The sequence below is a fragment of the Rhynchophorus ferrugineus genome, unplaced genomic scaffold (genome assembly GCF_030347505.1).
Source record: "Rhynchophorus ferrugineus isolate W39M unplaced genomic scaffold, kcgeb_rfMv2 rfM11, whole genome shotgun sequence".
Taxonomy (NCBI): domain Eukaryota; kingdom Metazoa; phylum Arthropoda; class Insecta; order Coleoptera; family Curculionidae; genus Rhynchophorus; species Rhynchophorus ferrugineus.
This window is the reverse complement of record NW_027472590.1, coordinates 22,055-43,068: the sequence shown is the minus strand read 5'-3', so window position 1 is coordinate 43,068 and position 21,014 is coordinate 22,055. Positions and strand designations below refer to the sequence as shown.

At 35.1% G+C, this 21,014-nt stretch overlaps 6 protein-coding genes across 11 annotated transcripts; 3 read left to right on the top strand and 3 right to left on the bottom strand.

Moving 5' to 3' along the window:
* Positions 1 to 748: 748 nt before the first annotated feature.
* Positions 749 to 2,143, bottom strand: SkpA (S-phase kinase associated protein 1 SKP1-related A). The gene is made up of 2 exons (XM_076417602.1): positions 1,637 to 2,143; positions 749 to 1,583 (listed from the first exon to the last, which is right to left on the bottom strand). The coding sequence occupies exons 1-2, from the start codon at positions 1,866 to 1,868 to the stop codon at positions 1,327 to 1,329; spliced, it is 489 nt and encodes a 162-aa protein (XP_076273717.1). The 5' UTR covers positions 1,869 to 2,143; the 3' UTR covers positions 749 to 1,326.
* A 716-nt stretch (positions 2,144 to 2,859) lies between these two features.
* On the top strand, positions 2,860 to 3,540 carry LOC143204792 (uncharacterized). Its single transcript, XM_076417603.1, has 3 exons — positions 2,860 to 3,126; positions 3,187 to 3,276; positions 3,332 to 3,540. The coding sequence occupies exons 1-3, from the start codon at positions 3,005 to 3,007 to the stop codon at positions 3,459 to 3,461; spliced, it is 342 nt and encodes a 113-aa protein (XP_076273718.1). The 5' UTR covers positions 2,860 to 3,004; the 3' UTR covers positions 3,462 to 3,540.
* Positions 3,541 to 3,649: 109 nt separating this feature from the next.
* HisRS (histidine--tRNA ligase) lies at positions 3,650 to 7,204 on the bottom strand. 3 transcript variants are annotated; one of them, XM_076417595.1, is made up of 9 exons: positions 6,815 to 7,165; positions 6,437 to 6,718; positions 5,780 to 6,010; positions 5,147 to 5,368; positions 4,884 to 5,090; positions 4,527 to 4,824; positions 4,335 to 4,464; positions 4,130 to 4,277; positions 3,650 to 4,071 (listed from the first exon to the last, which is right to left on the bottom strand). In XM_076417595.1, the coding sequence occupies exons 1-9, from the start codon at positions 6,908 to 6,910 to the stop codon at positions 3,841 to 3,843; spliced, it is 1,845 nt and encodes a 614-aa protein (XP_076273710.1). In that variant the 5' UTR covers positions 6,911 to 7,165; the 3' UTR covers positions 3,650 to 3,840. The 3 variants fall into 3 exon arrangements, with proteins under 3 accessions (XP_076273710.1, XP_076273711.1, XP_076273712.1); XM_076417596.1 differs by lacking the exon at positions 6,437 to 6,718 and adding an exon at positions 6,283 to 6,405 and having other exon boundaries at positions 6,815 to 7,147; XM_076417597.1 differs by lacking the exon at positions 6,437 to 6,718 and having other exon boundaries at positions 6,815 to 7,204.
* A 31-nt stretch (positions 7,205 to 7,235) lies between these two features.
* On the top strand, positions 7,236 to 9,286 carry Cog8 (conserved oligomeric Golgi complex subunit 8). The gene is made up of 5 exons (XM_076417598.1): positions 7,236 to 7,403; positions 7,463 to 7,935; positions 7,982 to 8,195; positions 8,253 to 8,416; positions 8,469 to 9,286. The coding sequence occupies exons 1-5, from the start codon at positions 7,349 to 7,351 to the stop codon at positions 9,225 to 9,227; spliced, it is 1,665 nt and encodes a 554-aa protein (XP_076273713.1). The 5' UTR covers positions 7,236 to 7,348; the 3' UTR covers positions 9,228 to 9,286.
* A 54-nt stretch (positions 9,287 to 9,340) lies between these two features.
* On the bottom strand, positions 9,341 to 10,379 carry Brms1 (breast cancer metastasis-suppressor 1-like protein). Of its 2 annotated transcripts, none has more exons than XM_076417599.1 (2): positions 10,240 to 10,379; positions 9,341 to 10,158 (listed from the first exon to the last, which is right to left on the bottom strand). In XM_076417599.1, exon 2 carries the CDS (start codon positions 10,156 to 10,158, stop codon positions 9,499 to 9,501), a length of 660 nt encoding a protein of 219 aa, XP_076273714.1. In that variant the 5' UTR covers positions 10,240 to 10,379; the 3' UTR covers positions 9,341 to 9,498. The 2 variants fall into 2 exon arrangements, with proteins under 2 accessions (XP_076273714.1, XP_076273716.1); XM_076417601.1 differs by having other exon boundaries at positions 10,220 to 10,357.
* Positions 10,380 to 10,486: 107 nt separating this feature from the next.
* On the top strand, positions 10,487 to 20,894 carry sxc (O-linked N-acetylglucosamine (GlcNAc) transferase sxc). Of its 3 annotated transcripts, none has more exons than XM_076417592.1 (13): positions 10,487 to 10,865; positions 11,375 to 11,585; positions 11,648 to 11,831; positions 11,897 to 11,965; positions 14,528 to 14,724; positions 17,713 to 17,908; positions 17,975 to 18,254; positions 18,312 to 18,670; positions 18,725 to 18,907; positions 18,971 to 19,780; positions 19,841 to 20,055; positions 20,112 to 20,279; positions 20,336 to 20,894. In XM_076417592.1, exons 1-13 carry the CDS (start codon positions 10,748 to 10,750, stop codon positions 20,505 to 20,507), a joined length of 3,162 nt encoding a protein of 1,053 aa, XP_076273707.1. In that variant the 5' UTR covers positions 10,487 to 10,747; the 3' UTR covers positions 20,508 to 20,894. The 3 variants fall into 3 exon arrangements, with proteins under 3 accessions (XP_076273707.1, XP_076273705.1, XP_076273708.1); XM_076417590.1 differs by having other exon boundaries at positions 10,612 to 10,865; positions 11,360 to 11,585; XM_076417593.1 differs by lacking the exons at positions 10,487 to 10,865; positions 11,375 to 11,585; positions 11,648 to 11,831; positions 11,897 to 11,965; positions 14,528 to 14,724 and adding an exon at positions 15,960 to 16,231.
* The last annotated feature ends 120 nt before the right edge of the window (positions 20,895 to 21,014 follow it).

Below are 21,014 nucleotides of genomic sequence, written 5' to 3'. Positions count from 1 at the left end.
GCAATAAGAGCAAAATGTATTTCCTGGTATGTAATTGGATTGGCATAAACACAAGTCTATGTACTTTATGTCAACAAGATCCATTTTCCAATTAAAATGTGTTGTCAATAATGACAATTAGTATTTATTTTAATTATCATTTCAGTGGCGCGTACATGAAATTCAATAATTATTTTACAAATTAAGTTAAATAACAAAATTAAAAGAGATAAATAACATTTGTAAGCACAACAAATGCAATATAAAGTGATAACATTCAGTATTAAGTAGATTTATTATGACAGTGTTAGTTTAAAAAGCGTTCTTTTATTCTAGGTTTTTAGGTAATTAGATTTATAAGAGAAATAGAATCCAAGAATAAATATTTTGCCCATTTTTAGGCTATAATTAATGTTCGCCAAAGCGTTTATGAGGAAGGAAACAGTCGCAAAGTTGGGAATGAAAAAGAAAGTTTGGCGTGCGTGCTAATTGGTTTTTGGTTGTTAGAATGCGACCGATACGTGATCTATCGGAAAATGGCATAGCTATACCGACTCTGACCTTTTTCATTTAGTATAAGTCTTGGAAAGTAGTGTATGTCGACTTAACGCCTTTCGAAGTGAGCTCTTTTCTAATAGCACACCATGTCTGCATATTGTTAATTGCAGTAAATCAAATTTAATAACAAATCAAAATATACTTGATAACTGTGTCCTTTTCTCAATTTTATAGAAGGTATTTTGTTATATTGTTTGACAAAAATAAAAACCTTATTAAACAGCTTTTTATTCATTTTCCAATATTTTACATGTTTTGAAATCATCTATATCGTCTATTTAATTACACATCTAACTTAATAGTTATTTAATATTACTTTATATGTCTTACCAATACTCATTATGGTTATTCCTCTATACACTCTAATTAATAAATAAGCTCTAATAAAAGTGTTGGAATCTTATATTTTCCTCTAAACATTTCTGAATTTCAAATCAAACTATCTTTGTTACCAATCGCTTTACCAAGCATCCACATAAGTAATTAAATATTGATGAAAATATCAAGCTTTGTAACTATCAATACCAATTTTTATGTTTAGTAAATTACTGCAGTACATGAAATAATAAAGAAGCCAATCCAACAGAGCTGTATATTAGAATATGTCGAACAAACTAAAAACAAGGTACGGTAATATGAATTTAATCATCAATCACACAAAAATATTTTGAACATACTAAGACACTCCATTAATAAATGAAGCTAATGGTGGTAAATTATTAATTATCAAATGTCCAAATTAAAAAAAAACAATATGCAAACAAACTAAAGCAACATGAGAGTATAAACTTATTTTTCTTCACACCATTCATTCTCCTTTCTGACTTGATCTTCTTCAGATGCAGTAAAATCATTTTTTATGTTAAATGTTTTACGAATTTCTTCCGGTGCCTTGCCCTTGATCATATTCGCTACAGTTTTGCAAGTAACATCCAAAAGACCCTTAATGTCCAGATAATTGGCTGCAAGAATCAGTTCAAATAATGTTCCTTGGTCGACTTTCAAAAAATCAGCATCCCAAGATGATATATCATCAGTTCGCTTTTCTGTAGAGAAACTAACGTTATTAAAACAGAATAACATCATCACATTATAGTACCTTTATTTTCATCATCTTCTGGTGGTGGTGGGTCATCCTTGTGAAACGTTGCCCATTGCAAAACTTTACGTAGTATAGCAGAATTTACGTTCGGAAGTGGTACAATTTCTTCCTCCTCGTCGTCCATTCCCAAATCCTCCAACATGGTTTTGATGGTAACTGAACATTTCGCAATTTCGACATCGACATCAAATATCTCTCCATCAGAGGATTGTAACTTAATTTTCGGCATACTTGGTTCTTTTAAAAACAGTCTTAAATGCAATACTTTTCGATCCAAATAAATTTATATCCAAAACTGAACAATAACGACAAGCCAATTTCACAAATGACAAGAACATTAATATGGCGCCCTCTGTTGAATCTACTTTTTTAATAACTCAACAATTTTCAGTTTCAAAAATTTCACAAATTTTCAGTCACATCAAAAATGTCTAAGAAATAATTTTTTATGAAATGTTTATATTCTAGAAACAATCAAAAAAGACTAATTTATATAGTTGTACTGGCTCCATCTATTATTACATTGTACAAGTATAACAGCATTTATATAACAATATACCCTCATACTGCTGTACTCATTAATAAATAAGTTATAAAGTAAATTAATAGATACATTTTCTGTATAATTATTCCTTAATATTTATTATTAGTATATTTTTAAAGCTCCAGATACCAGCAGTGTATGTTTGGTTGCGTATATCAATTATTTTTAAATTATATATAAATTTTATATTATAAAAACAATAATTATAGAGTAACAATACTTCCATTACGTTATCAGCATATTACTTTACATCGCATAATTATATTTATCCGTTACTAACTGGATATTATTCAACAAAAATAATAGCAGAAAAACAAACAAGAAATAAATATTTATTATATGCCAATTATTATTTCAGAATTTCAACGTTTTAAATAAATTTTGTTTGGTGATAATTTTATGTATGATAACTTCTGTTCTGTATAAATTATTTACCATTATTTAATATAAAACTATTTATATTACATGTTTAATTTTATATAGAGTAGTTTACACTACATTAATTATTCTGAAAATCTACATTACAATTTCAATTTCCGTGTACTTAGTCAAATCGGCGAATTAAACGCCATTAAATTAAATATATACATAAATATGTCACAAGTTCTTGTATCATTCAGACCCTAACAATCGAATTTAATGAATCGATTCTCATTAATCCGCACAATTAAGAACGTTTCCTCAGGAATAGTCGTAAGTTATCCAAAGACAAACAAGTTATTTTCCTTGGGTCTGTTAAGGCGCAGGACATGAAAACCATATATAAAGACACCGCATCCCCTAGTACTTCCATCCTCCAGATTTGATATCAAACGTACATCATGAACTGTACTAACTTAAAAGTAAAATGTTTTATTCTTTTTGTGCTTTTTATGGTTTTGTTATTAAGTGAAGCTGGACCCACCAGAAGAAGAGCCTGTTCACCTCTTCCTCAATGTTGCCGGTAAGCAAAATATTTTGGATATATGACTATTGTCTAATACATTATTATTTTATTTTACAGAAGATATGTTCATTCCATTGGCTGCAGAGGCGTCGCCGCTAAAAGAAACTCTTATACTTTCCCTCAACAAGAGAATTCACCTAAAAATAAGTAAAAAAATGTACAGGCATATTTTAGTTTAATGTAACACATTTTCATTTCACAGGTATTTATTTGAAGAAGAGAATCCATCAGCTGCAAACGTCCAACGACTAATTGAGCAGAACCATGAATTTGAAAATGATGACGTATACAACCGTAATATTTTAGATGGTGCGGAATATTTTATTAATTGAACAATATTTCGCTACTTATTATAACTTATTTTACTATTACTAGAAATATTTGATAAAATAAAATAATTTCTCATATGTATTAATGTATTTTTACTCCAAACAATATAGCCTGTTTCAAAATTATTTCTTAAGGACCATGATTTTCTAGAACCTGGTACAGAAAGGAATAATTTTAAATAATACTACAGTTGCATTGATACATTTATTTTTAGAATAAATCAGGGTAGTAAATAATAACAAACAGGGGCGATAATCTCAGCCAACAATTGCAAAAAACTGATTAATTGAAGATCACTGGTGACAGATAACGTGTATAATATAAATAAAAAATAAATAAAGATATTCTCATTTCATTTTTTATCATCTCATTGTTTTAATACTAAATCGGTACAGTACCATTTATGTTAAGATCATTTAAACGTTTGGACAATTCTTCAGCGAGTGCAGCCCTCTTCACGGCGACTTCTTCCCGAGACACAACGTTCCTTAACTTTACTATTCCCTCTTGGATTTCAGACTGGCCGATGATCACTGCGTAGGGAATACTGTTCTCCTCGCAATATTGTAGCTGTGCAAGTAATTTTGGATTTTTTTTATATGAATACTCGACCTATAACACGGAAAAACACAAAATAAAACCTCCTAAAAGGTCTGTCGCATTCGAGTACCTTAAAATCGTACTCCCAAAGTTCGTTGCATAGTTTCAAACGTTCTTCTACCAGATCCTTTTGGGCTGTGCAGACGTAAACATCGACTTCTGTCGTTCGGACTTTCCGATTTGCCGCTTGTAGTTTCTGTTCCATCACCGCGAATAATCTGAATGAGTATTCATTAAAGATAACCTGCAGAGTTGGTTACTTTGTCATACCTTACCTTTCGACGCCCAAAGAAACACCGACACAGGGAACTTGTTTCTTTTTAACGTCAAACATGCCGACTAGATTGTCATAACGACCACCGCCCGCTACTGAACCTACAGAAACGTCTTCCCCTTTGGCGGTGTCTGGAAGGAAAGATTATTAATTTTTATCCACAACTTCTTTCTAAGATCAATGGTGGATATACCTCCGAGCAAAACTGCTTCATAAATGACTCCGGTGTAGTAGTCTAAACCTCTGGCTAAGCTAAGATCGAACTGGACTTTGTCGGTGACGGTGAATATATCGCAATATTTAAAGAGCAACTGGATCGCTTCTAAACCGGTAACGGCGGTTTTATTTTTCGACAACTTCTCATCGTTCAGCAATTTGTTCACCAATTCAGTTTTACCATTCAATTTTACGTATTCTCCGATTCTATCGGCCACATCTTCGGCAAGGCCTTTTTCTTCCACCATTTCCTTTTTCACTTCATTCCATGGGGACTAAAACACGCACATCCTGTATTATAAAATATTTCATATAGCAGAAAGCAAATTCTTACCTTGTCCAATTTGTCGACTGCCGAACATATGCTTCTAAAGCTAGTGCTGGGGACCCCACACGCCTCGAACATTCCGTCCAAAAGCGATCTGTGATTCACTTTAACCACAAATGGACCAATTTCTAAAGCCTCCAAAATTTCACAAACTATTTTAATGCATTCAGCATCAGGTAACATAGGATCGTACGAGCCGGCTATATCAAAATCCTATAGTAAAATTGAACTATTTCTTATTTAAACTGAATGATGAATTGTATACTCACGCATTGATAAAATTCGCGGTATCGACCCCTGGTCATTGACGGATTGTCCCTTCTATACACCTTAGCTATGTGATACCTCTTAATGTTACTAATTTTATTCATCGCCAGATATCTGGCAAAAGGTACAGTGAGATCATATCTAAGGGAAAGGATTTCCCCGCCTTGATCGGCAAGATCGTAAATCAACTTGGAATCTTCTCCATATTTTCCAGTAAGTACCTCCTATATTGAAAAAATTGCATTATTACTATTATATCCCAAGTCAACTCGATTTAACTTATAAGATATATTTAAAAATAAAATAATTACAATCGTGATGTTAGTCGCGAATTTTTGCCTCTCACTGAACACGGCTAAAATGGTGTAACAAAAAACTCTTCTCAAAAATGCAATAATACATCTCTTTTAAATCACATTTTCAAAATAATTCTTATCAACCTAACCCAGTTAAAGCTTCCTATCAAATATTTTGAAAACAAATGGGACACATTTTAAGAACATCTTATAAAATTAATTAGTTGACATATAAGAATTATAAATACAGATAACTAATTGGCCAAATTGTTTTTAATTATATAGTCTTCAACATAAATTTGGAAAAACACTTAAATAGGACCTTAAAATTAGTTTTACCTTTAATTCGAAAACCGGCGTGTCTATAGTTACCGCTCCGTGTTTTTTAAATATGGAAGTAATTCTGCCGACCACAGAGTTCCTTAAAGCCATCTGTTCAGGAGAAAAGTCCCTGGTGCCCTTTGGAGTTTTAAGGGTAAATTTTTGATTAACCGGGTTTTCGTCATTGTGACCGGCGAGCGCTTGAGCTTGTGCCTTTAGTTCCAGAAGCTTTTTAACTTCTTGGTCAATCTGTAAGGATAAACGAAGTACTGCTTACATCACAATGTAAGTGTTCTCTAATGTTTAGAAAGAAAGATCAAATAATCAGATAAGTGAAAACCAACATGAAGCTAAATTAATTTTTATTCTATATTATGCAAGCTTGATTTGGTCTGTTGAGATATATAAAAAATTTTATGAAACCTGACAGTGAAGTAAATTTCTACAAAACTGATTACACAACTGCCCATTAAGAAAATTGCCAAGACAAAAAACAAAAAAATAAAAAAGTTTTCACTGACCTGATGTGGTCTCAATAAAGCAAAGTTTGTACAAATTGCCCTACTGATCACCCTTGGTTGCCACAGCAGTTGGGAAAATGTGCACAAGCCCATTCTACTTTCTTTTTTTACAATGTTTCAACACTTCAAAAGAAAAAAGTAATATTAAATTTACCTGAATGTTAAAAAGATGATCTATCAGGATTTTTAAGTTATCTGATTTAGAATCAACAAAATCAGATCTTTCTGAATTTGTATAACTGGAAATATGATTATACCACCTCGTTAAATGATGATAATTGTTAAGTGGTATATTTTTTATGTATTCAAACATGTTTTTATCAGCAGTTGTTGGTTGATACTGGCATATATAACTATTATCTGATAGATATTCATTTAGACAAGATAGGTTGTCTTCTTTGAGGAAATTCATGACTAGTGAAAGCCCATTTGTACCCTAAAGTACAAGGAACATACAATGTATGTAACAATTAACAAATGCCAATTCATTGATATGAATAAAGTCTATGAAACATTACAAGAGTCCTCTTACCTTATCTTTACTTTCTTTGGCTACTTTCAATTTTCTGACTAAATCACCTTGCTCTCTGATTTGGCGCTCCAAAGACATTTTAGAGTTTGTCGACATATCCTTTAATATTTGCAACTAAAAATATGGAACAGTCTTCAAACTTAACCTAGACTTGAACACACGAGATTCGTCTGACGCAATACTATCATAAACTGATCGTGGTTTTCAATTTTCCCCAAGGTCTCGATTGACTCAAATCCTTGGAGGTAGATGAACAAACGTCGAAGGCTTAATCAAACACGTGTACAATTCCCAGTATGACAGATAAACAGCTGATTTTCTATCTTCTTTCATAAGCCTTGTTCCATAAGCAATCTAAAATCATCAGGGTCCGCCCGACACAGGCGCATTATTATTTTAGGTGGGCTATTCTAAGTATGCGCCTGCGCCTGACGGAACTGTGATGCATTATGTCTGGATTGTAAACAGATTCAATGAGCTTTTTTATAATATTAATTAGGGTAATTATTACTGTAGGAAAGAAATAGAATAACCATGGATGAAGAGAAAGTAAAATTGTTAACTCTAACTTTTCCGGATGGTTTGCCAAGTATAAATTACAACTATTTTAGTTTTAGCTTACTGCTTTAATATCTTGACTGTTTTTAGATGAATGGATTTATGACGAAAATTTCAAAAAATATTTATCTAAAATCGGTGGCTATAAAGTGGAAGATCTTTCAAAAGAACCTAATCGATTAAAAGAGGACTACAATAATATACAAGACCAAACACAAGATTTAGCCGTGACAAATTATAAAACATTTATTGAAACAGCTGAATGTTCTAAAGACCTTTTCAGTCAGTTTAATACTATTGAAAGTACACTTAATGAATTGTTGGTTGACATACCCTGTTTCCAAGAAAATTGTACTAAGTTCAGTGAAATTACCAGTCAGATAAGTCACTTAAGAAAATTAAACTCCTTAACACTCACACGAAATGCCCAATTATTGGAAATTCTGGAACTGCCTCAGTTAATGAATTCATTTATCAATGATGGTCTATATGAAGATGCTTTAGAGTTGGCGACATACGTCCGGAAATTATGTGGCAAATTCAGCGATATTAAAATATTTCAAGTACGGTAATGTTATGTTTGTTTGATTTGTTACATTTGTGTTTTAGGATATCCTTAAAGATGTTAATCGATCTTGGTATTATTTGCTGCATCAATTACTTTCTCAACTAAAACAGGATCTATCTTTACCAAAATGCTTACAGATTGTGGGTCATTTAAGGAGAATGGAGTTTTTTACAGAATTGGAATTAAAACTGAAATTTTTGCAAGCCAGAGGACATTGGTTGGAACAATGTTTAAAATATATTCCTAAAGAAGATTGTAATATATACTTAGTCCTGTTATATGGCAAATTAGTTATCAGTTATCAATTTCCAGATAGTCATCACCTGAAAAAAACTATAGAACTTACACGAGTCAATTTGTTTAATATTATAACTCAGTATAAAGCTATTTTTAATGATGAGGATTTGCTTCCAATGAGTTCACTGAAAAATAACTATAACAGTAACAGCATATTTTATACTTGGATAAATGATAAGGTAAGTAATTTATATCTGTTTAACTAAATATATACCTAGGATTTATTTAAAGATTACAGATTTTTTGTCAACTTTAGAAGAAGATTTGAAATATGCAAATTCAGTGGACACCTTTTTAGAACAGTGCATGTATTTTGGAGCGTCTTTCAGTAAAGTTGGCTGTGACTTTAGACCATTATTGATTCAAATTTTTACCAAACAAATACGTGAAAATTTCCAAAATTCCATCAACAGAGCAACATGTGTTTTCGAGAAGAGCATTGAGAACTTTACACTGATCAATAAAAATTTACCAAACATACCATGGAAGAACAAAGATGACGATCCCCTCCATCCCCCAGACAGTATCCTGGAGTTTTATCCATTGGCAGAGTATTCCAATAATATTTTGAGGACATTCAATGAGTTTAAATTATGTGCACCTATTGGCCTTGTGAATGTGATTGTGGATTCTCTGGAGAGATCTTTGATGTTTATCGCAAAAGCCATTTTAGTATTGCACTCCCAAGAACAGCAAGCTTTCACTAACAGTTCCAAGGATGCTTTTACCAGATTGTGTATGAGTTTTTCAGATGATTTGATTCCATATCTACAAAAATGTCTTCACATCATTTTCCCGCCTAATAAAATTTCTATGAAATTAGGCATAAATATACAAACACTACAAGAACAAGGTATTACTTTTCTAAATAAGGATATTATAATTGAGCCCGTTAGGCACCTACTGCCCCTCAAAGTTGAACCTATTTTTGAATTAAATGACGCACAAGAAGATGTCACTATTGCACCACGTGAGAGATTAACAGCATAAGCTATGCAAAGATAACAATTAATAATTTATTGTAATAATGAATAAAGTATTCAACAAATTATTTTAGTTTGGAATTAGAACAGTATTATATCAAAGACAACTATTACAAAATATATTTATAAAATATTTATATTTTACATTAACTTAAACAAATTAACATAAAAATTATCGGTATAATTCAAAACAAAAAATAACTCAAAAGTACAGAAATAATTCAGGCTTTTTGTACACGTCAAACAACAAATTAATATTTTGAGCACTGACAAACTTTTCAAGTTGTTCTTTTTAATGCTTTTTTAATTATCGTCCAGTCTTCCATTATATCTTGTGGCTTAAGCATATATACTATAAATGGTCCTGATACTGTGACTGCCTTCTTGCGAGATGTAGAACGAGACCTAGAGCCCCATTCCCCTCCTTCACCCCAAGTTATTTCACTATTCTGCTTATCCTCCTCCAACTTTCTAATAGTGTCCATCAATTCACTATAATAATAGTCACTGGCTAGATTTTTTTCACTTTCAAGGTTTTGAAGGGCAGCTTGTTTCTCCGCATCATAATAGTTGTTAATATTTTCTATACGTAATTGTCTAAGAATTCCTGCCACTTCAGTACGAATTCGCCGTTGTTCTTCCAACTGTTGCAGAGGAATAAGGTAATCCGGTGATTTTCCAGCTTTTACTTCAGTCAATTGAGTCTCCACTTGCTGCATTCTTTCTCTGTACAGTTGTTCCCTTAGATAACTAAATTGGTTTTCCAAATCTTGAACATGTTGAATCAAAACCGTACGTCTAGTCTCGCATTCTCCTTCGTCCATCTCCGAACTATCATCCGAATCCGGTTCATCTTCAGACGAATCCCTGTTACCTTCATTATCGTGGCTTGAATTCGATCTTTCCGAGTCATTTCCTGATATTTCGTTGTCACTCATCTGGTAAGCACAAGTAAAACAATTACTTAATTTAGTGTTTTATAAAAGTTTCTCTATTTACCCAATAGTACTTTTAATTACCTTATCTAAAATATCTCAATTTGGAAAAATTAAAATATAAATAAACATACTCGATTTTACAGGTTATATGTCAAAACATATGTCAAATATTTAATATCAAAACACGTCTGTAAAAAAATGAAAATTTGTGTTTGTTGTAAAAACCTATATATTTTGTTTATATAAGTGTCAGAAAAAAGTTAATATTATTGTAACCAAATTGTATTTGTATGTGTATGTTTGGTCCGACTGTATTTGTCTTTGTTAGATACGTAGTCCTCCAGGTACTTCTCTGTCTGATATTCTTTTCTCCAACGAGAAATGATTCTATTGGTTTGTGAGGCTGGTTAAATCTAGTAGTTATTGATTAGTGGCGTAAGAAACGGAAAATTACAGTGTCTGTCATTTTTATTAACTGTTGGTCAGGGAAGTGAAAAATCGGCCTTTTCGCTAGATAAAACTTTTTAAGCGTATACATTTATGGTATTATAAGTGTTAATTATTTCGACATTGAGGGTTCTCTATTAATATGCAGGGCCAATCGGTCTCTGTGAACGTCAGTCAACAAAATCAACTTAACGGAGGTATCCCTATGGGAACACAAGTTATACTTAAAATGAATGATACCATACCAATGAATTCAGTGGGTAAGTATTAATTCATTTTTTCTTGTTTAGGGTGTTATTTTTCATTACGTAAATTTCCATTTATAGAAATTATGGTAACGTAATTTCGTTGTATAGCTATTTGTGATGGCGTCCATTTTGATTTGACGGCCATATTTTCTAAGATCTAATCAATTTTATTCTAATTTCGTACAGTTTACCCAATGTGCATGAAGATTAAACAACGGTCTACTTATTAGTGTTTATACTAAGTCACAATCTAAGATTCATTTTTAAAAAGTTTTTATTCTTCGCATGTTCAATGTATTGATACAACTTTAAAATAAATTTCAGTATTTTTTGATCGTTGTTATATTTCAGTATAATCATTTTTTCTAAATATTATTGGTTATAGAAATTGAATTTTGCTTTGTTGTTGCGCCGGTTAAATAACATTTCCCTTCAATGCCATAAACACCAAATATTAAACATGTCAACAACATTATCTGGTCATGTAAAATTGAAATATTTCGAAGGTGAATTATCTGTAGGTTTGCTGGAACTGGCACATAGAGAATATCAAGCAGCAGACTATGATAACGCCGAGCGACATTGCATGCAATTATTCAGACAGGATCAAACAAACACAGGTGTGTTATTGCTGCTTTCCAGTATTCATTTTCAATGTCGCCGCTTGGAGAAATCAGCGCAATTCAGTTCTCTGGCGATAAAACAAAATCCGTTATTGGCTGAGGCATATAGGTACATTTGATATAATGATGTTTTCTTACTTGCTTATATGCTTGTATGGTATTATATTTTAGCAATCTGGGGAATGTCTATAAAGAAAGGAATCAGCTGCAAGAGGCTTTGGACAATTATCGACATGCCGTTCGCCTGAAGCCCGATTTCATTGATGGCTACATAAATTTAGCAGCAGCTCTAGTAGCTGCTGGAGATATGGAACAGGCTGTCCAAGCTTATATTACAGCTCTACAGTACAATCCAGTAAGTTTGCATCTGTTGTAACGCAAGGCTGTTATTTTTATTCATGGGTAACTTGATTGTTCCAGGATCTCTATTGTGTTCGTAGCGACCTAGGTAATCTTCTAAAAGCCTTAGGGCGTTTAGACGAGGCAAAGGTAAGTCGAAAATGTTTTGTTTCTATATTGTAATATCATTCATTTTTTAAACCTCATGAATTCACAAGTTTCTTTTGAACCTGTTCAAAGCCCGCTGGGTTTTGATATTTGTAGTAGTATTTGATCTAGTATTCTAAACAGCATTAGAATCATAGTTTTGCATTTGCGTACATTAGGGTTCTGAGTTCTGCGTAAATACAAGTAGCAGCGTAATTATTTTTGACGTTTGGCGTAATTTTTTTAGTTAGTTGTATATGAATTTTTCATGATATATATTTATATTCATAAAAGTGACTTGGAAAGTTGCAGGAGGCATCACAGTAGCATAAGACATGTTGCGGCTACTTTGAAATTTGTTGCAACAATGGGCGTTGTGGCGTAAATTTTTTTTGAACAAATTGTAGAAATGCAAGATCAAATACTTTTTAATTTCTATCGCAAACTGTTACCAAACTTAATCATTCCCATTTTTATCATTATGTTACAGTTTTCTATTTTAATAACTTAAAATTAAAGCAGTTGTTTGATCATGACAGACTACCTTTAAATATTTATTGCTCGGGGTTCTTGCAAAACCTCCTGAATATTTAAAAATTGGTTTTCTAAGTTAAAGGGGGGTAACCTTAAAAGTTTTTATAATGTGATGAAATAATTGTGTCATCTAACTTTTTTATATTATTTTACTGGAGTCTATTTTCCGGTGTACACGTATAAAATTTGAAACGTTTGTTAGTTTGAACGATTGTTAAGGCATTTGATAGAATGTTCTATTTTGTTTCAAATTTTCAAATCTCAATCAAATCTGAAATGTTTACATTTTTCATCTACCCCGATGCCAAGAATCATGCCAGGAATCATGTTGCTCCATCTAACTGGAGCTGAAACACACAAACTGTCGTGTTAAAAATTTTGCTAGTGCCTTGTCATAACCTAACATTGCCGCCCAAGCATTGCTTTAGTAAATTTTCTGTGGAGGAAATGTTCACAAATTGGTAAGAGTTAATGTCGTCATTAAGCATCCCAGTTTTTCACGTTTTGGGTCATTGTTGAGATTGTTCTTGTTTGTTTTCTCATTGTCTGTCACTGACTTGTCATTTACATTATTTGCTACTATTTACGTGTCTCTGAATAGCCAAAACGTAATATTTTCTAAGTTTGTTACTTCCTTTTTTTTTCATTCTCATTTTCGTTGCTAACACTATTATGCCACGAAACACTGTTTAGAGGTATTTTGAAAAAAAGGTTGCATAAAAGTCGTTAGTTTACATTACGGCATATCTGGCTCTGTCGATTATGTACCATATCATAAATATATTTGTATATATTGTAAAGGGTTTTCTCCCCTTCTTCAAAACACTAATTTTGCTTGAAATAAAAACAAGACAAAGTCGGTAAATGTTTGAAATGTGAACACAATCAGAGGAAGTAAATCCTTTAGATGGATGATTAATGTTTGCGGTACAGTTTGTTAAATTTGTGAAAGTTAAAATATTTCAGGTTTCTTTATGTAGTATCTCGTCCATGGTTCATTAATATTTTATGTCTCCATCAATGTGTGAAAAAGCCCTTCGAATGAGTTTCACCATTAGCTCATCTGTTTTATACTTAAACTGAATAATGACATTTCTGCTGTTTGCAGGTGATCAGATGGTTTTTATAATTAGCTATAGTTTAATGATTGGTGAGAACTACAGGTTCAAGGTCTTTTTTCTACAAGCCGTAGCTAGTAAGGCCAACGATATTACTTTTTGACCGATTACTATACTCATATTTAACCGTTTGGTTGTGCTGTTGAATGACAGGTTATTCCATAACGACGACTATCAGCGGCGCTTTGTTACTCCATTGGCGCTATGATTTCTAAAGGCCCTGTGTAATGAGAGCAGGTAAAGTAAACATTGGCAGTGTGCGAGAGAGAGGCAAACACCATAGTGTTGTCTCTTGAGTTCATATTCGATGTCTCTTTAGCCCTACCTAAGATGGCGCTCGGCGTAATGTGGATGTTAGTCTTTCGGGTTCACAGATTTGCCGAAGAAACATCGATAATGGTCGTTTTTTTTTCAGTTCATTTCAGCGCACAAGCGTACAATTGTGGAAAATGGCGCGTTGCGTAAAGATTACGGTTTGAACACAAATGGAATGGCTATCGCTAACCTGTTTTTTTAAAATTATTAATTACATTCACAATTAGTTTTCAAGGTGCAATTTTCTGGGCCAGTTACTTGCTGTTCATTCTGTATAGTAACGTTTTCTTGTAACTTTAAAAAGCGTAACAATACCGTTCGTAGGCGGTTCGGGTGAATGGAGAATGTACCATCTAACCGAATTCTCTACGACGAGTTTCTTCTTGCTCCTATTTGGCGTTTGCGTATTTTTAAGCATTTGCGATTGGTGCTACCCCTTTCCCCAAAATTCGACGATTTCCTCGGCTAACGAAGCGTTGACGACCAACCAAGGCGCAAGAGCGAGTCCAATATACACTCTCGGTCATATTGCATTTTCTTCGACTAATCAGGGCATTTTTGTTTTCTTTTTTCCGTTGTGGATTCACCCTATGCACAGGCTTGCTACTTGAAGGCCATAGAGACGAGGCCTGATTTTGCGGTGGCATGGAGCAACTTAGGGTGTGTGTTTAACGCCCAAGGGGAGATATGGCTAGCTATCCATCATTTCGAGAAGGCCGTGGCACTGGATCCAAACTTCTTAGATGCCTATATTAACCTGGGAAATGTCTTGAAAGAAGCAAGAATTTTCGACAGGTAAGAATTTGATGCTAGATTGGAAAAAAAGTAATTTCGGTTTTAACCAATAAATAATCGTATCTATCGTAAATAATCGCTAACTTTTTATATTCAATAGAATATTTCAAATACAAGTAGCTCCATTCGTTTACTCAGTCAAAAATTATTACGCTTTGGAAATGGATGTTCCAGAAAATAATTTTCCTTTATTTTGTTTCTTTTTTACTTCGAAAAGGTAAAGAAGACGGGTAGGTTAATACATTATAAAATAGTTTTGAACCGTTTACATAAGATCAGGAACTAAAAGAAGTTCCATACCTGTATTATAGAATAATGCGACGCGAAAAAGATCGTGGTCGAAGGCTTCTTTTTCACAAGCAGTCACAAATTGACGTCGATGAAGATGATGCTAAGCGTGTAGTGGATTGTATGTAAGTGAATAATTGTAGTGGGAAGGAATTATTCGTAATGAACAGTTCGAACCTAATCAAAAGGCAGCGTCTTTCTTTATTCAGTTAATAGTTGTTCCAGTCTGTAATGATCTAAAGCTGACTGTATAGGAGACTTTGTTCATCTGTCGGCCAGAAATTACCATAATTGTTACAAAAAGTCACTATATATATCAGATAAGAGTTTCAATTTATATTAACAAATTCTCTTTGAGGTACATGAAATTAATTATTTACGCAAATTTCTGTTTGTCTTGGAAGTATGCCAAATGTTTAAATTTGTGTGTTAATTAAAAAAAAGTGACTTAAGTCGCTAATTTTAATAGATTCGCTAAAAATAGAACCAATCGCCTGTAATTTCAGTTTCGTTCAAATTTGTTTTTCTCGAAACAGTGGAGCGGGGGAGAGAATATCATTAAACTAAACATGAATGGCACGCGCGCGCTTTTTTCTTCACTATGTTCTTGGGAGAAATTGCAAGTCGCCCCCCAACAATTTTATAACCATATTTACCAGCTTTCCAGAGCACGACTGCGAATGTGTATTGTGTAGTATATTCATTTTTTTTTTGTGTCCCAATACTAACAACGAAATGATAAATGACTTACGTTATTTTTTTTACCTAATTGGGCAAATATGTTCCATACCGTTTGGATGTTTCTATCGAAGACTGTTTCGTACATTTTCTGATTATTGTATCAGCGTGACTTTACACGTGTTAAGATGAACGGTTGAAATTCAGTTTCTTTTCTGCGTAAAAACTTGCCGAACGGAGGGGCGGGCCCCGGCCCTTTCCCCTGCGGCGGGCGTTCGGACGCCCGCGTCGTTCGACGTCTCCTCTCAGTCGGCGCCGTTCCGATGCTCGCGATGGACGTGTCGTCGGGCTGTTCCAGGTGACGTTTGGCACGCGCTAAATACGTGCACAACGACAATGCCAACGGGGCCCCCCTGGTCGACGAGATGGATTTGCAGTGCGTGGTGGTGTATACGGTTATACGCATCCCGGAGCCTGCTTGGGAAGCTGCGACGGATCAGACCTCCGGATGCGGGGCCTGGGTCAAAAGACAGGTTAAGAGGTGGGTCGTCTGTGGACTGTCTCGTTGAGGGATTCATTAAATCTATATCACTCCATAGAGCTGTACGATATTAGTTATCGTAAAGCACGTGCTAGAGGTGTTGACGAATGCACGTTGTTTTGCTTTTTAATGAATGAAATGGAAACGTAGGTTGCTAGTGACCGCATCATTTTTTCAAACAATTTAAAAAAAAACAACGACGTTAGAAAGTTTTGGCTACATGCTAGTTAGCAACATATTTTTTGGCACAAGTCCCGTACTATAATAATTTTAAAGGTCCTTATCGATCTTATCTCGTCGATGATGATTTACGTACTTTGGAAAAGTACAAAAAATATATTCTCGTTGTCAGTTACTGTAGGTGGACAAAATTATATAATATTCTATTTTTGCCATTCGCTAATAAAATTTCCAAGGTCTCCGGTAATATCTCTAAATCAAAGCATTCCGTATGAAAATCTTTATGAGCTACACCGACTACGACCGGGAAAAGTATTCCAAAAATAAATCTTTTTAAAGTAAACTAGCCAGGAACGGACGGCTTGTTTCGTTGTTCTTTAAAATTTAAAGAACTTTTAATACCCAATAAATAAAGTAATGTGTATTTTATATATTCGATATTGTAAGCGTCGAAACATTCAACAAAGACTAAAAATATTTACTGTTGCAACACACTCACAGATTTTCCACTTCAGATTTCTTAAATTCTCCTCTCGTTTGACGTCATACATTTATTATAACTCGTCGCTAACAGGGCAACGCCTCTATCTTGTCTGCGAAGACGTATAGATTTTAATATTTTAATATCCGGAAATGAGAACCGACTATCACAAATCGCTGTTAACGCTTCAGACGATAAAATACAGACTGTCAATGTTTTAAATCATCTTTCCTTTTTTATATTTAGACCACTCGTCAACAAAACAGCCATTGAATTGAAAAGTTTTTAATTTTTTAGTGATATCCAAGAAATTATTGAATATCGATCCAATGACAATGTTCACTATTTTGCGTATTCCCCAAAAATAATATTGCATCGCCCTCGCGAAATGCTTGTTTCTTCTTTTCTAGACGTTTTATATAGTTTTATGAGCGTCTAGACGGCCAATCGATTTTTTTTTCATTTAGGAATGCGAACACTTAGAATATTACTTGTTTTCATTTATCCCGACCATTGTTTCCCGGGAATCTATAAAGCTTAGTTACACTATTTGATTTCTTATCTATTTTGATTTGTTTTTTTATCATCCACAATTCTCTTATAATGTGATATCGGTCATGTATCCCAAAAAATAGGGAACATGTGATGAAAAATATTTTTGTCTCAATTTTAATTGTTTACCTTTTATACAATTATATTAAATTGCTTAAATTTGATTATTAGTTCATCGTTGGTAGCCAGGTTAAGGTTATTTGTACTATATTTTGTATAGCTCCTGGTAATATCCGTTTTACATTTTTATCGTAATTTTCTTCGACAGAGCGGTAGCGGCTTATCTACGGGCGCTTAATTTGGCCCCGAATAATGCGGTGGTTCACGGAAATTTGGCCTGCGTCTATTACGAGCAGGGACTAATCGATTTGGCCATTGACACATATAGAAGGGCCATTGAGTTGCAACCAAACTTTCCTGATGCCTATTGTAATCTCGCTAATGCGCTTAAAGAAAAAGGCCAGGTAAGGATGTGTCAGAAGAGAGTTTTCTATGATGAAATCTAATTCGCGCGATTTCTCCCCATTTAGGTGTCGGAAGCGGAAGAATGTTACAATACGGCTCTGAGGTTGTGTCCCAGTCATGCGGACTCCCTCAACAACTTGGCCAATATTAAAAGAGAACAAGGCTTTATCGAAGAAGCAACACGTTTATACTTGAAGGCTTTAGAGGTATTCCCGGAATTCGCCGCTGCTCATAGTAATCTAGCATCAGTATTACAACAACAAGGTAAACTTAACGAGGCTTTAATGCACTACAAAGAAGCCATTAGGATCCAGCCCACGTTTGCTGATGCTTATTCAAATATGGGTAAGTGATAATGATTCCAAATATGATCGATAACCAATGTTTGAGTCCCGATTGTAGGAAATACCTTAAAAGAAATGCAGGACGTGGCTGGGGCGTTGCAGTGTTACACTCGAGCAATCCAGATTAACCCCGCGTTTGCGGACGCTCATAGCAATTTGGCTAGCATCCATAAGGATTCCGGAAACATTCCCGAAGCCATTCAGTCTTATCGTACTGCCTTGAAGCTCAAACCAGATTTCCCTGATGCTTATTGTAATTTGGCACACTGTTTGCAAATCGTATGCGATTGGTCAGATTACGACGTAAGAATGAAGAAGTTGGTTAATATAGTTGCGGATCAGTTGGACAAGAACCGCTTGCCATCGGTTCATCCTCATCACTCTATGTTATATCCGTTGTCCCACGAATTTAGAAAGGTAAAATAGGCTAGTTTTGTGCCACTACCAACATACTTTTTACATTGTGTTTAGGCCATAGCTACGAGACATGCTAATCTGTGTTTGGAGAAGATCAACGTTCTTCATAAACCGCCATACCGATTTTCCACAGAGTTAAAAGGACGTTTGAGGATCGGATACGTGAGCAGTGACTTTGGTAATCATCCCACTTCTCATCTGATGCAGTCGGTGCCAGGATTACACGATCGGTTAAAGGTCAGTATCCTTCAACACTACACAATTTGAATTGTTAATATGAAATTAAATTTTTGTTTATAGGTTGAAGTGTTTTGTTACGCGCTCAGCCAGGACGACGGAACCACTTTCAGAAGTAAAATATCCCGAGAATGCGAGCATTTCATCGATCTCTCCTCCGAGCCGTGCAACGGCAAAGCGGCCGATCGAATCTACGCCGACGAAATTCATATTTTGGTAAACATGAACGGGTACACCAAGGGAGCCAGAAACGAAATATTCGCACTAAGGCCGGCCCCCATCCAGGTTATGTGGTTAGGATATCCGGGTACTAGCGGGGCTAGTTTCATGGACTATTTGATCACGGACGTTGTTACTTCTCCCTTGGAACTGGCCAGTCAGTACAGCGAGAAACTCGCGTACATGCCGTACACATATTTCGTTGGAGATCATAAACAGATGTTCCCCCATCTGAAGGAGAGGCTGATCGTGTCCGACCGGAGCGGTTGCGGAGCGGGTTTGGCCGACAATGTAGCCATCATTAACGCGACCGATCTGTCGCCTCTAGTTGAAAATACAGAAGTCAAGGAAGTGAAGGAAATAGTTAAAGCGGCGAAGCCAGTCGAAATTAGTTTGAAAGTAGCGGAATTACCCACAACTACCCCAATCGAAAACATGATCGCTTCCGGCCAAGTACAAACTTCATTGAACGGAGTTCTGGTCCAGAACGGACTGGCTACCACTCAAACCAATAATAAAGCGGCCACGGGGGAAGAAGTTCCACAAAGTATCGTAATCACCACGAGACAACAGTACAACTTGCCCGACGACGCCGTTGTCTATTGCAATTTCAATCAGTTGTATAAAATTGACCCCGTGACACTGCACATGTGGGTGAGTGCATTTTGTCGGGTGCGCTCTGGCAGGCGATTGACTAATCGGCTTCTGTTTCAGGTGAATATTTTGAAGGCCGTCCCCAATTCAGTGTTGTGGTTGTTGAGGTTCCCCGCAGTCGGCGAGCCCAATCTCTTGAATACCGTTCAGCAGCTAGGAATGCCGCCCAGTAGAATTGTATTCAGTAACGTAGCCGCTAAAGAGGAACACGTACGACGCGGTCAATTGGCCGACGTCTGTTTAGACACACCTCTTTGTAACGGCCATACGACTAGGTAAGTAAAATGGATGTCAAAGATTGTCATATCGTTAGCTTCGACGGTCCTTTCAGCATGGATGTTCTTTGGACGGGTACTCCAGTTGTCACCTTACCTGGAGAAACGTTGGCTTCACGAGTAGCCGCCAGCCAATTGAATACTCTGGGATGTCCCGAACTGATCGCCAGAAGTCGACAGGAATACCAAGATATTGCCATTAAACTGGGAACCGACAAAGAACAGTAAGTCCATTTCGATTCTCTTATCAATTATTTGTAATATGTAACCCTTTTTGTAGCTTAAAGGCCATGAGGCACAAAGTGTGGACCGCCAGATCTACCTCTCCCCTGTTCGATTGTAAAGTGTATGCTCAAGGACTGGAATTGCTGTACAGCAAAATGTGGGAGAGGTACAACAAATCGCTGAAGCCCGATCACATTACCGACACCACGGTGAAAAGGTGGCCATAGAGTAGGGATGGCGGTCTCGTTCAGTTCTGATTTAGTTGGAAAGAGTTTTTTGCAATATTCTGTCCGGTGTCCATACTCGTCTGTCTCTTATTTATCTCTTTCTCGCGTTGGAAAATCGCCGTGCACTGAGACACGAATGTTGCAAAAAAGTCGCCCAGTCGGAGTCTATATGCGAAAGCATGTTATATTCACTTGATTCTAGTGGAGATCATTGTGTATTTTAAGAGGAGTTTTGCGATAGTAACAAAGCATCATGTGTATATTAGCTTAGGTTTTTAAGGTGCGATGTATAAAAGATGGACGACTCTTGAGATGACGGTGACTTAGTGTCATTGTAAGTTATTATATTCCAGTGATATGCTTATTATATTTTTGAGTAGTTTATAATTGTGTTTTATTTCTAATTATCCATGTCCTCTTATTTCTTCATATTACGACTGATTTAGTGCCACTTGTAGGGTTACCGACATAGGGTGACAAAACGGCCGGTTGTCGATGTACTTTTAA